General features: G+C 51.5%; 1 protein-coding gene across 6 annotated transcripts in view; it reads left to right on the top strand.

Annotated features, from left to right (window-relative positions):
* RNF220 (ring finger protein 220) overlaps positions 1-20,395 on the top strand; it is a 214,438-nt gene that overhangs the window by 121,551 nt on the left and 72,492 nt on the right. For all 6 annotated transcript variants that reach the window (XM_029959683.1, XM_029959681.1, XM_029959682.1 and 3 more), the window contains exon 2: positions 7,493-7,622. In XM_029959683.1, coding sequence (XP_029815543.1) covers positions 7,493-7,622 — 130 coding nt within the window. The remainder of the gene's footprint in view (positions 1-7,492; positions 7,623-20,395) is intronic.

The raw sequence follows: 20,395 nt of genomic DNA, 5'->3' as shown, positions 1-20,395 counted from the left end.
GACTTGTTTTCTGGAGATGAGGTAGTGGGTTGGAGGAGGCTCCAGTTTCACTGCCAGGGCAGAGTATGGATGGCAGCAGGAAGATCCAGTTCTGTTGTCCAGAGGTTTCCCAAACACATACTAGCACCCATTAGAGAACCTGGAGCAGAGAAGGGGGATCCCTCTCTGTCCCTGGTCCCTGATGACCCTATTTGGTTGATCTCCAGCCCAGTGAGGGTTGCAGCTGGGCCCCAGAGTGCTTGCTTGGGGGAAACCTGCATGGGCAGCCTGCTCCACTGGGAGCCGTGAGGGAAGAGGGTGGGGATGGAGGCAGTGCAGCCCCTTCCTTGGCTTTCTCTTGATGTTTCTCTACTCTGCTCTTGTGAAGCCCGAGAAAGTGTTTCTACTCTGCCCTGTGGAGCCACGTTGAACAGCACCATGGGGAGACAGGATCACAACCTGTCCCAGCCCTCCTCTTTCCCTCTCCCTTCCAGGTCCCTGTCATGCTCTCCCTTTCCAGCTCTCCCAGCGGCCTGCATCCCTCTCATCGAGGATTCATTGTCTTGTCAGCCTCTAGTTAGCCGCCATGCGTGTGAATCATAAATTACCCCGCCCGGGCCTCTGCTATGCTTCAGCACAGACAAAAAAATTGCACTCCATCACCGTGTCTCCCGGCTTTTAGTGGTATTGATCAATGCTGCTCCCTTCCCGCCCCCCCCCTTTTCATTTTAACCGAGCCGGTTAAGTGCAGTATCTTATTTTGTGCTGGGACAAATGAAAAGAATATTAGCAAGGGCTGAAATATATCTCTTTTTTATCTCTCTGCTACTTTTTTATTGAATCTTTCTGAGTAGGTGGCTTTCCGCAGGATGACAGCCTCATGACAGGCTCCTCATTAGAGCCGAGACAGTAATTGTGATGCATTTCCCTGCGCGGCCTTTTCACTCTCCCCCCCCCCTCCTGCCTTTCCTCCTCTCTCCCTTTCCCCTGATTTGTAAAGTGATTGGATGTACAGACTCACTCAGTTTCTTAAATTATTGCCCAGCTCAATCCATCTTCCCCTGCCCCGCACCGGGCAGCCGTGATCTCCGCAGATGGAGAGCCAGGGCCAGATCATGGGCAGTGGGGTCAGGTGCTCCAGGGGGTTCCTCTCCTCGCTGCCAGGCTGCAACTCACCATGTGAGATGTGGTGCTGGACCCAATGGGGTGTGCAACAGCCCCTGAAGATCTTAGAGTGATGTTTAAACATGCGTTTTTACTGAGTGACCCTTGGGATCAACCCCAGCTGGGGTTAGCTGCATGGGAGCAGCACTGCACCAGTTTACACCAGTCCTCTCCAGTATCCAGCTCGTCTGGACAGGCAGCTACAAGAGTAACTCTTTCCTTCAGAAGGAAATCAGTACTTTAGCAAGCTTTTCTGCCTCAGATCCCTCTGTAGCTTTTACAGGTGTATTTTCTAAGCTGCTTGGCAGCCTGGGCACCTTAGCAGGCAGCAGTGCAGGGGATCAGACCCTTGGTGGGGATGCAGCAGGTTTGAGAACAGCTCTTCTCTGTGACCCAATTTGTTCATGGGGTTGCAGAGGTCCCTCTGTCTGTCTGTGTCTCTCTGTGTTTTATACACAAAACCAGCTGTCACTCATGCCTATGCCTCTTTTTGCAGCAGTGGCCCCATGGTGTGCCCAGCACAGTCCAAGTCCAGCTTCTGCTGGTGCCCTGTGGCAGCTTTGCACTGTCATGCAGGAGTGGAGAAGCAATTCCTCGAAAGCCTTTTTTTACCTGAAAAGCCATTTTTCCAGACCTTCCTACCACCTTCCTGCCTGCACAGACTTCCAAAAGGCACATGCTCCAGGGAAGGTCTGCTCGATGCAGGGTGATTCCTTGGCAGTCTGATGCAGGGTGATTCCTTGGCAGTCTGGATGCGCTAGCTGCACTGTGGGCTGTTTGCAGAGTTAAGTCGTGCTGTGGATGCATTTATGGCCAGACAGTGAACCAGCCACAGCACCCAAACCTGGAGTCACCTCACTGCCCATCACTGTCCCTGGCACCTGGATCTCCACTGCCCCATGCAGAGCAACTGCAGGAGGGGTCAGATCCAGGGTGCCTGGTCCTGGGCAGCAGGTTGATGTCTGCATCCTACACAGCTGAGGTCTGCATCGCACAGCCAGGCAGGAGCCAAAGGGATGGGAAGGGCCTGCTAGAAGGAGTGGGAGGTGCCCTGACTTCAAGTGCAGGTTTTTGAGGGCCATATACCTTTTGGTACCAACCAGCAGGATGCAAGGCAGTGCCTTGGTACCAGCAGACAGGATGTAGCCCCATGGGAATGGCACTGGCACCACAGCAGTAAATAATAGGGAGATGGGAGAGCAATGAGCAGCATTATTCCTGCTCCCTTACTTGATTACCAAACACTTTTTGCCTCTGCTGTTATTCTGGGGTGCTCTGCACTGACACATGAACCTTGTCTGCCTTCCTTGTCCCACTGTTGTCATCCCCCCTTGGCTGCCACTTACTGCCAGGGCTCTGCGAGCCTCATCAGTTGTGGCGCGGGCTCGCCAGGAGAAGAGCGAGTGTTTTGCTATTTCCGAGCTAATGTGGGGCTTTCTTTGAATTATTGTTTTTTGAGCTGGAAGGAAAGGAGGCTTGTCACACGAGATATCTGCTATCAGTACACAAATAACAGCAAGCCCATCATCGAATGGAAAATAATCGCCGCGGAAACCGAGTTGCAGGGCAGCCGGGAGGGATTATTACAGGCGCTGGCAGTGGCGATGCTGTCAAGGAGCCTGTGTCAGCACTTCCATTACCACCCACCTGGTTTCAGCGCGGCCCCCGAAGCAGCGCGCGGGGCCCCAGCGTGGGGTCATTTCTATTCAGAAGAGTTTCAGATCAACTGGCTTTGATTGGGTTTAAATGATGGAGTGTTTAAGAGGGAGAGAGAGGAAATACGAGGATGAGATGAAGGGAGGCATCTCAGAGGAGGGGGGGTTTGGTACTCAGAGAAGTGGAAAACAGTTTGAGATAGCAGAAATCAGGAGTTGGGAGGGAACAGCTGGTCCTCATGGAAGCAAGTTTCAGATGGCCCCAGGGAAGGACAGCACAGGGAGAAGTGGGTGGCACCCCCTGTGCCACCCGTTGCAGCAGTTCCTTGGGAGGCACCTGACTCTGCATTAAGCCATCAGTGCAGATGAACAATTGAGTTACAGACAATTTATTTTGTTCGTTTGGCAATATGCTGAGCTCCTGGGCACAGAGAGCCCTCATGCCTTGCAAACTTTGCTCATTGAGTGATTTGGGAGCATAGTTTCCTCTGTGCTGCGTAGTGGTGAGGGGCTGTATGCATCCCATGCTGTCATGGCTGTTGGTGTGCTGGGTTCCCTTTTTTTCTCACTTAAATGCTCTCCGAAATGGCAGTTCGCATTCTGCTTGTGAGGGAAAGCTCTCCCTTCAAAGTGACCCACTCCCACCCTGCATAAGCCTTACAAAGCTGTCAGGGCACAGGCGTAGGGCAGGAGCGGGGATGACTTCACGGCTCCATGCCTATTCAGTGTCATGCTTGTGTCCCCATTACCTGAGCTGCTCTCCCAGCCTAAAACCCAGGTCCATTACCGGCTGCTTTGTGGTGAATTATGTCGGATCTGTATCAGTGTAACTGAGTGTGCAGGATCCAGCCCTCCATCCCCAGTGGGATCAGGAGGGTTCGTTTCAGTCCCCACCTGGGCTGGGGTCCATTTGCAGATGCCCTCCGAAGGTGCCTGTGGATAAATTCCTCCACACAGGGGTGCGTCTGCACGCTGAGACCTCTGCTTTCAGAGCAGGAAATATTCGGTTTCAACACTTGGAGTTAAACATTTCCGCGGAGCCCAGGAGACCGTGCAAACAGCGGGAGCACCGAGGCTCTGCCTTTTCATCTCTCTGGCGCTGGCAAGCAGGGGGTCGGCAGCAGGGGAAGCACGGCAGAGCCGAGGAGGGTAAACACTGGAGCTGAGCCTACCGAGTAACCAGAGAGGGAAGGGGAGAGAGAGGGGCAAAGAAAACAAAAACACAGCTGCCAAAAAACAAAAGCCTGAAAAGAGCCATTCAGTGTCTCCCAGGAGCGGGTTTGGCACAGGGCAGGGAAGGACAAGCAGGGAGTAGGCGCAGGTCCATCCCACTCAGGGATGTGCACCCTTTGTTTGGCCCTGTGCAAATCAGTGCCCTCTGCTCCATCCAGCGGGGTAATACCTACACCCCAGCACAGTCCAGCCACACACACGGTGCGGCATCCTTTGTGTTTTTCGTGGATATCAGGATGTCCCTGCTCCCAAAGGGAGAGGCAGGATATATGCATCCCCCTCCACCTTGGCATTCACAAACGTAACCTGAGGACTTGCCAAGCCCATCCTCTCCCTCTCCCCACAGCCCAGCATCCCACGCCGTGGAGCTGGGGTACCACTGCCCGGCATGAGACACCGCAGCGTGGGTGTGTGCGAGGCTCTGGGGCGCGCCGTGGATGTGGATGCTGCTGATCTGGGGAGACGCATCCCAACAGCAGCCTCTGTGGCACTGCAGGCAGGCAGTGGGTTCCACAGACCTGGGGAGGCTTGCGTAGGTGTCCTGCTGGCACGGGAGATGGTCCCTGCCTTCTGCCTGTCACTCGCACTTAGACCTGCTCCCGCGAAAGCGCGGTTGTCAGCCCCTTGGGCCAGGAGCCGGGGCTCTTTCTGTCTCCTGCTTCGCAATCTGTACGTCAGGGACTTGGCTGCATGTCCGGGTTCCTGTTCTCCTGCCCCTCTGGAAGCCCTCATTTCAGTGCAAGCACCAGCCTCCTGCACTCGCCAGAGCAGGGGGATCTTCCCTGCCTGTCATGAGGATGAGGGGTGACAGCTGTCACATCCTTCCTTGGCATGAATTCGTCACTGTATCATTGGTGTAGCTGGTGGAAAAGGCCATTGCTGCTCATTTCTCCGGCTGGCCTGGGCTGGGGTTGGGACCAGCCATGGAAGGCAGCAAGGCTCCTTCCCATGGCCTGAGATCCTTCCTGGTTGCTCCAGGCGTAGAAATCCAAAGTCACCCCTGCTTAGGAACATGCACCCCATGGAATAGTACTGGAGTTAAAGCAGGGAGCAAGGACTTGGGTGTGCAGGAGGTTAAAAAGGCCACCAGTCCAGTGTACAGAGCTGGTCCCCGGGAGGGACCCCAGCTATGCTTCCTGAGGTTGCCAATCCCAGGTCCAGAACACTCCATCACCTCCCCCAGCAAATGAACACCTCTGGGCTCTCTGGAGAACAGAGACACAGGGATGTTCAACCTCTGTTTCACCCTCCTTTGCTGCTGAAAGCATCCCTGCTGAAGTTGTGGATGGCAGGCGAGGGGGGCTCAGAGCCCCCACAGAGGTGGCCTGGGCTGGGGGCGGGGATGCAGCGCGGTAGGGCGGAGGGCAGCCTGTTTACCCATCCATCTGTACACCCCACAGCAGGAATCCAGCAGGATTTCCCGTCCACTCAAAGGCTGCCTGTTTATTTTGGGAGGGAGACTCAGACAGCTCCATTGTTTTGCTGTGAAGTTGGGGTTATAAATAGCAGGTGGTCGGGGACGCTCCTGGGCTATTTTGGGCCCCCACTAGACAAAAGTGGAAAAGCTCCAAGAGGAAGGTGGAATTACTGAAATGCCGACCTTTCCGGCAAGGGTCAGCAGGAGCTGGGTGTCTGGTTTTGGGTTGGGTTCTTGACATTATTTAAACATGAGGGAAGGAGGAGAGAGGAACATGTTCCCAGTTGCATGGACTTCGTGCTATGTCCTCCTCAGCACCAAGAAGGGTGGTGGGGATGAGGGCTGAGGCACCTGAATTCTGCATCAGAGCCTCTGGGTTTAGCCCAGGTCTGGAGGAGAGACCACAGTGGGGTTTTCCACCTGGCTCTGCAAGTGGGAGAGTTCCCAGTGGATAGGGAAGCTGGGGAGGTAGGGAATGCACCAAAGCACTGGCCTGCCCCAACTTACCCCTCATGCCTCAGTTTCTCCCATCTCCTATAGGGATGCTGAAGGAAAGGGCAGGTAATGTCCCAGGGACAGCCCTGCTTCCACCAGGCACATACACCGTGTCCTGCTGGAAGGCAAAGATAAGCCAAGGTGACTCTCAAACTTATTTCAGACCCTTTCTCTCGTTAAACACCTGCACCAGGAAGGTTGTACAGGGAGGAGCAGGGACCCAGTAAAGCCACTCACACCAATGTTTTATCCTTTGAGAAGGTCTGTTCCTTTAATGGGGTTTCATTTAACTGGGCTCCGCCATCGTTAGGAGCCATAAAATGGCACCTTTTGGCTCCTGATTGGAAGGCCACGTTTCACGCAGCCCCCTCGTATCCAGCAACGGCTGCTTTATTGTGCATTGCTGCCTCTCACTCGGATTTAACCAATTTGATCCATGTCTAATACATAAATAAATAATCCAGCAGGAGGGTTCACGTTGGATGACAACAGGCGGCTATAAAACATGTTTCTCCCTGCCAGAGCCATCTGAGCCAGGCTCCGCACGCCCTCTCATGAGCAGAGCTGCTAGTACAGCTGGGAGAGGGGGCCTGGGGACCCACAGGCTTCTCTCTTTTATTGAAACTTCATTGTTTGCTTTAGAGTTTTATTTTATGTTAAATAGATGCTGTATATTCCTTACACAGGGGGCAATAAAGTTTCTGAGCTGGAATAAATTGGCTTCAGAGCAGGGAGAGAACCAGGGAGATATGGCTGGGCAGGAGAGTGGTGGGGAGGATTTGGCGTAAGGAGGGTGTGAGGAAGCACCTTGCTTCCCAAGCTGCCACAGGGACTCAGCCCAGCTAGGGATTGGGGTATACAGGCACCCCTAAATCTCACTGAGGGATGATACAGCCCCAGGGGGGCGAGGGCTCTGGCAGCTCTGGGTTACAGAGCTGCTGGTGGTGTGGGGAGGACAAGGAGCCCCAGCCCAACCCCGGGACAGGGTGAGAAATCCTGGATAATGAGCATCCAGACCTACTCCCTACCATGTGCAGCCTAGTGCCATGGGTTCTCCTCTGCCCCCCAACATTGTGTGCCTATGGAGAGTTGCTCTTCACTTCAGGGGAAAGCTCATCCTGACCCACCCAACTTCAGGAATGCCAAGGAGGATGAAGACAGCTCTTCATAATTAACTGTTATTAGCTAATAGGAACAATGAGCAGTGCTGTGTCATCCATCTTCCCCAAGTCACACCACCTGCACCACAAACAGGGGAAGCTGGGGTTGCATGGGGTCACTCCTGAAATGTGGCTGTTGCTGCTGTCCTTGTAAGACTGGAGGGCCCACAGCCAGGGCTAGGATGCTCTCTTGCCAGTTGCTGTCCCACTGCAGAAGAGAGCCAGTCTCTGCCCCAGGGAGTGTGAGATGGGGAGAGAAATGGGGCTATACCATGAGAAAATCTCCTGGTTTCAGTCCTGAGCTAGGACGGGGACCAAGGCAGAGCAAAGGCAATGCTGATGGCAGCCAATCTGAGCTAAAGCTTTGTCCCTTCTTCTCCTCCCTACAGGCAAAAAGAAAGCAACTTTGTTTGACAGCCAGGCTCCAATCTGCCCCATCTGCCAGGTTCTCCTTCGCCCCGGGGAGCTGCAGGAGCACATGGAACAGGAGCTGGAGAAGCTCACCCAGCTGAACATCAGGTAAGCAGCTCCTTGGGGACCACCAGCATCCCTGGGAAGCCAGCTGGGGCACCTGCAGGTGGCAGAGGAGATGGTGGTACCCACGGCTACCAGTTCCAGAGATCTAGTCCTAGACAGCAAGGCAAAAACATTTTCCTGGAGTTCACTGCAATGGTGAAGTCAGGCAGAAATGCCTCCCGGGGGGCACAGGCATCCCTTTCCCTGGGGACATGTGTTTGGTGAACAGCTCTCACATTGCTGGCATCCCATGAAAGAGCAGCCCTGCAGCATTGGTGCACGCTACTCCTCAGCTACCTTCAGCTCTCTTCTGCTTTCCCCAGCACAGAAAAGTCCTCTAATAAAAAAAAAAAAAAATAATTGCATTTTAACTGCTGGCAGTTATTTAGGAAATGGCTGCAGCCAAGGGTTGGCATATCCCTGCCCCTGCCTTAATAAAACTCAGCAGCCTTGGAAAAGAGCGTGTTTATTTCAATTATTAATGAATTCTCCGGTCATTAAAAGGTGAGGAAAGGAATCAAACTGCTGACTAGAAGCAAAGTTACGTCACCAGGTGGTAGGAGAGGAGGGAGAGCATATGTGTCAGTGTGTGTGTGTACACCAGGGCGATGGGGTGCACGTGGCTGTGCACAGTGCAGAGGATGCAGAATCCATCCCATCTCTGCCTTGGATCTTCTTTGATTCAGCAGTAGCCATTGCACACGGAGGGACAAGGAGGGAGCTTTAAGTTAGAGGGAGACCTCCCCAAATGGATCTGGGTTGAGATATCCCAAATTCGACACCCGCAGCCTCAAGCTGAGCCCCGCATCCCCCACGCATTGCACAGGAAGATAGAGAAGGGGGGGAGCAGGGAACAGGCAGCCCATTTATCCCCCGCGACACCCAGTCCCCTTGCAAGCGTAATTTATGGTGTAATTTGGGCCGCATCCAACTTAATAAAGGGCCACTGCAAATTAGTGAACAGGTTTAAATGAACAGAAGCAATTAGTGCTCAGAGGAGCCCATCAAAGAAGTTGGGCCAATATCAGAGTGAAACTGAAACCGCAAGCCAGGAGCAGAGGCTGGCTGGCGCGAAGCGGTGATGGGAAGGTGGCGTTTAATGGGAAAGGAAAGGAAACCCTAAATCATAAAGCATGACAAGGGCCATTGTGGGCCAGCTGACAAATGAAAAAGAATGGCATTATTCCTTTAAATAACAGCAGCAGTTAGAGAGGAGACAGCTCTCCCTGGCTTGCCCTCGCTTCCCTGGCCTGCTCCACTCGGCCACGCAGGCGGCGAAGAAGAATCAGAGGTCTTTATTAATTATTAAATAACGACTCCCTCCGTAGCATGATAGATAACGTTCAATCTAGGCGATGGATTCAGGCAATGGAGGCTAATCTGTAATACAGCAGCTCTGCACGGGGATGGGCTCTCCCAGTCCTGGAGGGGAGCAATGCAAGGGCCAGCAGCAGCAGCAGGGTGGGAGGGCAGCAGTAGTGGGCAGGAACAGCAGGCAGCAGAGTGTGACAGGGTTGAAGTCCCATGCACTGCCCAGCTCCAGCGGGGCAGCTCAGTGTAGCGGGTTGCCCTGTTTCCCATTCCCCCACCTTTCCCGCCTGGAGAAGCCAGGAGCAAGAACACATCAACAAGAGAAGAGAGAAACTAATAATGATCTCAAATAACCCAATAAACATAAAAATAAAATGTAGGCCTATAAACGTGACGGGCACCGGCAGCCCTGGCCGCTCCCTGCCAATACCGACTTGTTACCGAAATGGCCGAGCAGCTGTTACTTATCAGTCTGATGGGGAGAAGCGAACCAGGGGGCTGCTTTCCAAGGGCCTTTTTTTGTTGTTTTTTTTTTTTAATTTAAAGAGGATGCAGCCAATCATGGCTCGCGATGTTAAGGTTTTAATAAACCTTAATGATTTGCAACAAAATCATACATTTACCGTTCTCGGGGTTAGGAAGGCAGATCCCCTCCTGCCTGCTGAGCCTGCAGCGCTGGAGACTTGGCGGGCGCTGCATCAGCTCCTGCTGCAGCACCGGGACTCCTTGTGTGCTGGGATCTCTCCCGAGGGACCATGGCCACAGGGTTGTGTGGTGGGGTGAACCAGCCAAGATGCTGTCATAGGGTCAGATCAAGAGGCTGGTGGAGAAGCAAGGAGGGGGAGCTGCCCTGTGCCGTCACCTCTACCGGGTGTTGAGCACTCGCTTGGACTTTCAGGCATTGTTGGAGTGGGGAGCTCCAGGAGGTCAGAGGAAGGAAAAGTAATTTCTCCAGGTGACTACAGGAGCTTCTTGGGGCTGAGATACAAGGGAGCTGTAGGCACCACCTGGATGATGCTACACATGGTTCCACATCTCCAGGAGCAACTCACCCACTCCAGTGAACCCCTTGCTCAGCTGGTGGCAATGGGATTTGTTATCCCCCAGAGACAGGGGCAGCCCTTTTTCCTCCCATGGGCAGTGCTGGTGTGACCACCCTGGCCTCAGGACAGGGACATCTACCCAGCTGGAGCATCATGCAGTAAGGCAGGAGGAGCCATGTGGCAACAGGGCAGCACCCATCCATGCCTAAGGACTGTGTGTGTCCGGGGGTTGAACACTGGTTGTTGGAACAGTGATAAACATCACTCAGGAGGATCCAACCCTGGTGCAGGGTCAAGCTTTCACTCGAAAAAGCAGACTTGAGTGGGAATGAGGTACCTGGGTTTCTAGCTCTGCTGCCTTCTTGGTGTGTCCAGTCTCCCAAAGCATAGGGAGACCCATGCTTGTGCTTGCCCCACGGCTCCTCCACCCCGTGTGGGTCCGACCGAGCCTCGTGCGCAGCTCCGTGCTGCGAGGCAAGGCTCTCTGAATGCAAATTTCATTTCTGAGCCACTGGCGCTGTTTCAAGAGCGGCAGCCTCCGAGCCCTTCTCGGTGTTACATATGTAACAGCCTCATTGAACTTGACATGTCAAATTCAGGCCATTTGTGCAAAATCTCCCTTTAATAATACCGTTTCATTTCGCTCAAATGAGACTTGAATGCATGTAAAATGGAAAAGGATATTTAAGCGCTAACATTAGGCAGATGTCTTGCCAGAGGCCGATTGAATATATGAGATTTTGAAGTGCTTAACACGTTTTCGGTGCTCCCTCTTAGAATATGTCACCTGGCTTTCTTTTTTTCTCCCCCTCGTTTCTTCCCCCCCCCACCCCTCTTTAAGTGAAGGGTATAAATTGAAAGAAAACAAAACTACAAGCCTTGGTTTTATGGGTTTTAACTCTTGCCAGGCAAGACTGTTGGTATTCCTCCTCCAAAGAAGAAATTACCTTGTAGCTCACCTTTGCAGAGCACGGGCTCAAAGCAGCAGAGAGGCAAGCAGCAGTCCCACGATGCAGGGCAGAAGGGATGCTCTCCTTGCTCTGCATGTACAGCTTGGAGAGCAAAAGGTGCCCAGCTGAGCTGCTAAGTGCCACCAAGGTAAAAATGAGAAATAATAACAGTGACCCTTTGTGTACGCTGTTGCCCTGTGCCCCAGCCAGGCTGCAGAATACATGAATATTCCTGGTTTGTGTGCATGAAGCTGATCTGTGCACTAGATGTGAGCCTCCTATCCTCACTCGATTTATATTCACTTGTTTTACACCTCATCCGTGCTAAAGGCTTGCAATAAAGCACACTGAATTGTGAGACTCTTTCTGGAGCTGTCAGTGGCCCCAGCTCCAGCCTTCGGCTGGTGCTCTGCCTGCAGATGCATTTCCCCAGCCCAGGGCTACACGGGGAGTGCAGGTGAGTTCGAGAGCAGCACCCACGGGTGTCCCTCGGGACAGGGACACACACACACACACACACACACACACACACACACACACATCCCTGTTTGCATACAAGTGCATTGCTGCACATGTCACTGTGGGTAAATACTGTGAGCAGGGGTGATGCTGGGCAGCGACTGCAGAGGACAGCCTCCTTATGGAGGGGAGGCTGGGTGAAGGGCAGGCCTGGGGCTCTGGTTTGAGTTTGGGGTGGGAGGGAAGATGAATTTGAGGACAGAAGAAAAGGAGGAAGTGGGAGCTGTGGAGCCCCACCTCAGCTGATGCTCCACAATGGGTCCGTGGTTCTTTCTAGTGTTTGGGGAAGAACCTTAAGAAGTCATATTACAAATACTACATATTACAAATACTTGCTGAGTCAAGCAATTTGAAGGTTGGAAATGTGCCTTTGGATGCAGAGGTTTTAATAGCGCGATCCTCTGTTCTTGAATATGCAGTGCTCTTTTTGAAAAAAAAAAATATTTGGCAGGGGGTGTTTTTATTTCCCTGTGTGACAACTGGCAGATTCTTCCCTCCATTACCAGCAGCAAACCTATGCTTCTGAGCTGGGATTTTCCCTCCCCAAAAGGATCAGATGTATCAATATAGCTGGGGAGTAGTCCAGAGGGTGAGGCAGTGAGATGGACTGTGCTGGCTCTGTTCCTGCTCTCGGAGCTGGAAGGACAGTGTGAGCTCAGACAGGGCTACCTCAGCTCTTTCTCCTTAATATAAAGGATTTTCTAAGCTTAGCAGACATACCCAGCAACATTCTCATGCCATATTGTAATATTATCTCTGCCTGTCTATGGCATCCCAGGGCTGGGCATGGTGGTGCCTCTGGGAATGGATGTGCTTAGGTGGGAGGGTGAAGGATGATGCTGTTCTCACAGGGTCCCATGGCTCTGCAAACTCTCCCCTTATTCACTTTTCTTCCTTTTTTCCTCTGCAGTCAATAATTAATCTGAGCATATTTGTGTTTTAAAGCCCATGCCCACTTGTTGGCTGCTCGCAGCCTGGGCTAGCAGCTCTCATTGCTCCTTGACACTCTGCTGGGAGCATGGAGCCACATCTCTGCACATCCAGCATCTCAGGAGCTACTAATTTCCCCTAATGACCTTTCTGTGTGTCCAGGAATAATTTCTCTTCTGATTCTCTGATTACGAAGCATTTCCCAGAACACAGGGGGCACCGGGGTCTCTCACCTTGGTGCAGATGGAAAGTGCAGTGGGCTGTTTTCTGGTGACCTCAAAGATGCTGTCACAAAAAGCCAAATAGTGTCAGGCAAAGGAGGGCAGAGCAAGATGCAGTGGGAAGGCCTGTGACAAAGCAGGTGAAGTGCCCAGATGGGGGATTTAGCTTGACTCTTAGAGCCAGCTTTGATTCATGTCAGAAGAAAAGAGCCAGCCATGGGACTATGGTGCTCCAGCTCCTGCAGTAGCACTCAATGCACATCTGCCCAGGCTTAAATCTTCCTTTAACATCCCCCTGAAGCTTCCTCTCCTTCGTTTGCACACGTGCTCTTTTCCTTTCTGTTCTTAATCCTCCCTTCTTTGGCAGCCAGCATGGAAGCAGAAAGTGCTGCACAGAGCATCTTCACCCTGCTGTAAGGGGTTTCAGCTCCTGGTTTCTTTATGTAGAGAGGCACAGCAGTGGCTCTTCTCAGGGGACATAGGCAGCTCTGGGCCCACTGGGATAAGGAATAAGAAGGAAGCTGGCAATATAGCTAAAACATGAAGGCTGTGGGACCTTGAGAGATGGACTGGTCACTCCAGGCAGGGTGACTTTTCTTGAGAGATGTCTCCAGACCTTTCGAGATGCATCTGGGATGCATTCTTTCACAGGTTGCTTTCCCAGTGTTTCATGGTCTTTCTGACATGTCTTTCCCATGGTCTTTCTGATATGTTTTTCCCATGCTAAACCCCCCAGAGTCTGCACTGGAGATTCCTGCTGATGGATGAGTAGGGAAGCACATCATCCCTGCGGTTCCTGTGTGCACAAGTGACAGGGGCCTTCTGTGTGGCTCCTGGTCAGCATAAGGACCCAGAGCAAGTTATAACATGGGGTTCACACCCTGGTCCTGCTCAGGGAACCTTGTGTTTAAATATAGCTGCTCCTCCCACTGCCCCAGTGCTTCATTTCTGTGGGATCTGCCGAGCGCTGTGCTGTCCCAAAGGACCTTTGGAGGAAACCTTCCTGGGACCAGCGTGGGTGGCTGCTCTGGGAAGGGCGAGTGGCCGTGCTGCCAGGCCTGGCAGGATAAATAGAGTGTGTAAAACGTGAATTAGCTCTGTTGTCATGTGTCACATCAGGGTCATGGCTCTTGCTGCAGGTCTCCTTGATTTATGCCTGGGGACTTCTACTTGATGGCCAGGTACTTCCCAAGGCTTCTTGTGTAGCAGAGACTGCAGGTCCCCCAGCCTCTGAATGAGAGATTAGAGACATTTTTGAGTGAGAAGGGTTTTTTCCAACTCTCTATTCAAATACCTGCTGATTCCCTTCCTTGCATGCAATATACACCAGCAGGTGCTCCAGAAAGGGCAAGGAGCCCTGGCCAACAAGTGAGATTGCAACTGGGGAAAAGCAGGCACTGCAACCTCCTGCTTCTCAACTTATCCCTGTCTTTTTTCTTCCTTCTTTTTCCCTTTTCTTTTTCCACCTCCTTCTTTTCCTTTCTTCCCTTTCTCCCTCTCTTCTTCCCCCCTCCCTCCCTCTCTCCCCACCACCCCCCCGGTATCAAGGCGACATCTCCAAGCCAAGTACTTTTAATTTCGCCCGTGGCCCTTGCTGACACGGTGGATATGCACAGCAAGTTAAATTCCCGCCTGATCAATAAAGCAGAAGCAGTGTGTCCGACTGGTCGATATTTTTTTATCTGTCTTCAGCCCAGTCCTGCTGATGACAGCCCCCTGTGCTTCAGCAAAGGCACTCAAGGGCATCGGGCTTTGGCAACACAGCTCTTTTTTTTTTTTATTTAAATTAAAAAAAAAAAATCCAGATGCCTACAAAAAAAAAAAAGTTCATGGAGTTTGGCCTTTGCTTAATAACGTTTTATGATTTATCTTAATTTTTAATTGAAAAAAATTTGCGAATTAATTGATTTCTGGGACTTGCCAATTAACATTGTAATTGGGTGCATGATAAATTTCGAGGGAGCATCATTTTTCTCCCTCTCCCCCTTGTCACCGAGAAGGGGAATCGCGAGGGCAGCTGCTTCCTATCCATACGCCCCCCGCTCTTTCCAGAGGTGCCGCTGCCCTCCTCCCCCCTTGCTACTGTATCTTAAAGAAGGAACAAGAAAGCTAATAAAGTCATGTTATTAGAGTCTCGCCAGAGGTGACCCCTCAAGGCATAAATCCAGGCCGAGGAGATGCTGGGGACAGGTACTATTAAGTGTCTGACCGCGCTTTGCAGGCGGGACTGGGTACCTCTCCTGTGGCACCCTCTCCCTGGCTGTGGGGAAGGCAGCCAGCTCTCCTGGGGCTCCCAAGGGCTTTCCAGAGGGTTCTGACACCCTCCAAGGTTTTCAACTGATCATTTCATTGCCTGTGATGTCTCCCTGATGCTCATCCTGGGGGTGAGCCCTCCACGCAATGCCCGACTATTCCAGGGAGAGACCCAACAACAGCAAAAACCACATCCCACAGTTCCTGCAGCATCCGGGGGTTGTCCTGAAGTCAATGTCCAACAGCAAAACCAGGCTGCTGGGACAGGCTGATGTTTGGGAGCTGCTCTGGGGACACAAAAGGGGTTGTTCACATCCTTCTCTCCCCTGATCCCCTCAGGGAGCAAGTTCTGCCACCCCACACCAAGGTGTTGAGCATGGAACCTCAGCTCTGGAGTCGTGGGTGTCCAGATTCAGGCACGGGTACATCTCCAGGTGGGTGGTATCACCTAAAGATTTCTCCAGCAGTATGACTCCTGTCAGATTTAAATTAAACACACTCTGTCACTGGAGAAACCTGCCTGGAACTGTCAGCTTCTTGGTGATACCTGAGCAGGGCCAGGACCACCTGCCTGCACGAGGCAGCTAACAGGGTCACGTCCCTGTGGGGATTGTGGAGAAGTGGGTGAGCTGACTGCTGCCAAAATGAGGAGTGAGGACACAGTGTTAGGCCAGGGCAGTGAGAACACATTTTGGGTACTGAGACAGTGGAAATACCAAGTAAATTGAAGCATGGTTGGTGTCTCTAGTGATTCTCCCACCCACTTCACATGCTGGCATGGATTATCTCGTAGTCAGCTCCGGTGTCCTGTGCCCATGAGTTTGGATGGGGCTCCACTGTGCCATCCTGCTGCGCCCCAAATTGTGCAGGTAGTGAAGGATGGCAGTCCAGGTGGAGGGTCCCAGGCTTCCCTGGCAGAGCCACAGCTCTCCCCACCAGTCGAGATACCGGGCCAGGATCAGTCCAGCTCCAAGTCTGCCAGTGTCAATGGCAGGGAAACATGGGGGAATGGAGAGAAATTTATGAGGAGAGGAGTCTGTTTATTATCTAGCCAATGTGGTGCTGCTGATACCGTGGATTTATTTTCTTTCATCCCCTCTCTGATTTGTGTCCCTGCCCCTCAGTGTGGCAGATTAATCACGGACAGAAAAGGAAGAAAGACCCTCCAGCTTCCTCTCGTGCACTCAGAGGGTGGCAATGACAGAAGCCTGGACCCTTCATCCATGGCTTCTCCAGCAGAGAGAGCACAAGCCAGGCAGCTTCCTGGCCTGCTTAAGAGATGCCCCATTCCTCTCCTGCCTGGCAGACCCCAGGGAAGGCAGAGGTTGCTGTCCATAATCTGTGGGTCAGAAGCACTTCTCATGGGTTAGAGTTTCCAAGGTAGCACAGCACATGAAAAAATGTGTGGGTCATATTTTCCCTCGTTCATGCAGTGCCCTAAAAGTGCTATGAACTCTCCTTGAACTGCCTTCAGACCCGCGGTACCCGCAGCCCCACTCCCTGACTCCAGGGCATGGGTTTGCAATCTGGGGTTTGGGACTTTGCAGGGCAAAGCCTTCCTCTGCTGCCAGCTCTCAGGGCAGCAGGAGTCCTGGGAAGGGATGTGTGGAAACCCAAGGGTGAGAAATAAATCTCCGGTCAGTTATTTGCCCTGAAGCGATGCATGTCTTCTGCAGAACCTCTTCTGAACTGCCATGTGAGCTGGGAATAATTAAACAGTCATTATAGCCATGGTAGCAATGAGCCCCCCAGATCAATCTAATGCATGACCTTTCCCTCTGATTTTTCTTTTTATTTTTCCAGCCACCTCCTTTTCAAATAGTGGGAGAGAAATAAAACAACACCCCCACCCCACTCTCCTGTTTGGCCAGGCACACATGGACCATCACATCCTCACCCAGAAACCTGTTACCCACTCTGAGCAGAGACATGGGGTACCAGAGGTTGATAAAGGAAAACCTAGCAGGGCAGAAAGAGTCGGGGATGCAAATAGGACAGAGCAAATAGAGGATTTCAGCATGGTCAGGTCATGCCACAGTGTTTTATGATTCTGCTGCGTTTCTCCTTCAGCTTCAGGTTTTTGGGGGAAGTGGGTGACTGCCCTGTGGGGTCAGATTTGTCACAACTGACCATGTTGGACACTGAGGTCTCACAAATACTGACTGGGGGAGCATTTGGGAAGCATGTCTGGCACTGTATGTGCAGAGTGTTTCTAGTCCTGACTGCAGCTTCTCTGGTAATTTTTTACCATCACTTCACCCCTTTCCCCATCACGGGATGCAGGTGATGCTGGAGGAGCCACAACAGGTTAAAAATCCAGTTTCCCAGGCACAGATCTCACCTGGCCATGCTGGGCACTGTCACTTGCAGCAAAGTGTAGCTTTAAAAAAAAAAAATCAAACTCCTATTTCCTTATTTAGGCTTCAGAAGACACTTCCTCCTGTTTAAACTGGTGTTCACAAAAATCCAATTCCCTCTCTACCCAAAAACTGCTTCCCTACAGCTGGCCTTGCCATCCACACAGCTATGCTAGAGGCTTGCTCTGCTGCCAGGGTTCCCATCCCAAGGCTGCATGTTCAACCCACAAGTCCTGCAGCTAAAAATAAAGTTTCTGCTGGATTTCTTTTATTTTTTTTTTTAAATACATCTATCAGCTGCAGCCTGTAGAAATCTTTTGGTTTTGCAGGATCTCATGTGGGAGCTGGATGTGGCTGGTGCCTGTCAAGCAAGGGGCTGCTGAGACTGATTCTGTGGAAGAGTTGCAGAGCTGGAGGACTCCAGCTGGCACAGCAGCAGTCCTCTTAGCTGCTCCTTACTGTCCTTCAGGGATGAGCACAAACAGCTGTAGCTGCCCGAGCTCAAGGAACTTCTTCTCTTTGCAGTTGTTATTAATTATATGTGGGGAATGCTGCCATTCCAGGTCTGGAGCTCAGCCCTTCATTGAGAGATGCCCATCATAAATCCTGCCTTGCTTTAGGTGGGGACTCTGCAGAAATCTTGTTTGAAGATGCTTGGGGAGCCCAGGCAGCTGTGATGGGCTGGAGCACATCATCAGAGGTGTTTTAGGCTTTATTGTTGCTGCACTGAGACTTCAGGCAAGTCCCATCACTGCTCTGTACTCAGATTTCTTCTCTGAGAACGTTTCTTTCTCTCTCTGTCTCCTCACTCAAGCTGTAGCTACAATTGCAGCAGAGCCTCCCTGCCCTTGCTCCAGGATGCTGCAGTGATGCCCCGGTGCTGGCACAGTCAGTGTGTGCACTGAGGTGTGTGCAGGGGAGGAAAGCTCCTGATCCTGCTTCCCTGGATCTGCCAGAGCTGCCTGGGCTGGGGGGGTCAGCAAGAACCCTGCCTGTGTGTGGTGGGCTGAGGACACCAGAAGCACACCCTGGGTCATGTTCTCTGCTGGAAGCTGATGAGCCATCTCCCATGGGGAACTGGCCTTCTGCTTGTTGCCTGACTTGGGCACCCAGAAAACTTCTCTCTTCTTTTGGAGGAAAGCTGAGATTCCTAAAACGGCTCGCAAGAGCAAAAGCTTAAAGGAAAAGTACCACCTTGCTCGTGGTAAAACACGATCAGATCACTGAACCTTCAGCTCATGCCCTGGGTTTTCCCTGTGGGAAGGAGCAGCATGGGGATGATGAGGGACCACTCCTTGCTTATTGCCTATTTTATTTCCCTATGGCAAGCACACCCCAAAAGGCAGGACCATAACAAAATAAATAGACTTGAAGGTCATAGTAACCATGGCAGGGATACAGGAAATCCCAAGACTGTGGGTAAGGAAGGCACATGTTTGGCTTGCTGAGCTGCCCTTTGGGATATTACTATTGAAGCACTGGATCTGAACGGCCCCTTGGGGCTCAATCAGGGACATACCAGGGGATTCCCAGTTGTACCTGGGGATGCTCCTAACCAAATCTATGCTTAGCATTAACGGACATCTGCTCGTCTGTGGTGTAGCCTGAGTCTTGCTTTCATTGTGAAAGGCCTTGTTGAGAGTAAATGCTCCTCTTAAAGATGTTGGGCCCTAACACAGAGGAGTGATGGGTCCCCAGCAAGCACCCTGGGGCACGTGGAGACCTGGCTGTGCTGCTTCTGTTAATGGGTGATGCAGCTGGCAGCCTTGCATCACTTGGAAATGCAAAGTCTTCAAGAGAGAGAGAAGGAGGTTGCTGGGTCTTCCCAGGGCATTTCTTACTCTTCTTTGGTACTTTGGGGGGGTTGCCTAAAAGGGAAAGAAGTTGTTTGGCTGTAATGAACTAGATAAACAATTCCCCAAATAGATTAAAACTAACTGTAACTTAGAAAAGCGGGTAGTAATTATATTTTATTAGCTAGCAAAACACCATTTTTTTATTTCATAAGATAATTCTGTGTAAATCACCTTAATTAGAAGTGTCAGACGAGCCCGTGAATATCGTACTTAGTAACTAATTTCCTATGTACAGGTTATAATTTAAAACACATGGATCACTCGCCGAGTGGAAATATGCTAGCCATGAAATAATGTGAGGAGTGTTGGGGTTATTACTATGTAAATGTGTAATCATTTCAGACCACTGCAGCCTGGCTGGGTGATTAAAGAGAATCCCAAGGTCTCCAAAGATTGTGCTGTCTGCAAGGGCCTAGAGCGAAAAAACTTTAAAAGGCACCGAAAAGTGTTTGAACTTTAAAGGTCTTGATTTCCCTTTTACCATTTTTAATTTGTCTGCGGTGTTTATGGAGGGGAAGGTTTCTCTTTGCTGACGGCCTTTCGATCCTCAGCCTGCTGCCAGCATCCTTAAGAGGCGTGGGGGGCTGCAGCCCTTGTAATTCGGGGGCTGTTTAACAGGATGGAGAAAAGCACCATTAAATTGCAGGATCTAGGTGCTTGGATGACCAGGGCTTGCACCCATTTCTGACCTATCTCTGGAAATAAATAAAAACAACTTGAAGAGTCTAGCGATAGAGTAGGGCTACATTGCAAAAAGGAGGGTGGGGGTATTCATAATCCTCCAGATGAAGAATAAAATAAAGTCTGCCAAGTTATCTAAACCGGTCCCCTTCCTTATCGGTCCCAAGCAGAGGCTTGGTGTTTTGGCTGACCAGAGAGACTCTCACTCTGAAAACTGCAGTTTCCTGGCGGTAATGCCGTTTTTAGGAGGACTTAATGATATTCTTCCCCTTCCCCTTAAAAAGAAATGATTTTAAACACCTTTAACAAGAAAAGACAGGAAATGAGTTTGCTTTTTTAACATGGCATTTGGATTATAAAAGTTGTTTCACACTTTGTGCGACTGAGAAGTTCAAGGTAATGGTGGAGATGTAGAGGGAATGGAAATCTTTCCCATCATGCTTGTTCTTGTACAGGCTGGAGATGGTGCAAGGTCTGCATCTCAGTGGGCAGCAGAGACTTAATTCTGCTCTGTGCTGTCTCCTGAGAGCAGGGGGCAGAGTTGGGGGACAGGCCCCGGGGGCATCCTGTACCCCCCCCAGTGAGCATCCAGCAGCACATCCCCTCAGGAAAGTGGGGCTGTGTGGGAGATGATGCCCCAGCCCATCCATTGGTG

This window comes from Manacus vitellinus, unplaced genomic scaffold (genome assembly GCF_001715985.3).
Source record: "Manacus vitellinus isolate BGI_N305 unplaced genomic scaffold, ASM171598v3 scaffold_21_pilon, whole genome shotgun sequence".
In the NCBI taxonomy this organism is placed as follows: Eukaryota; Metazoa; Chordata; class Aves; order Passeriformes; family Pipridae; genus Manacus; species Manacus vitellinus.
The sequence above is the reverse complement of the archived record's forward strand: the minus strand, read 5'-3'. Positions and strand labels throughout refer to the sequence as shown.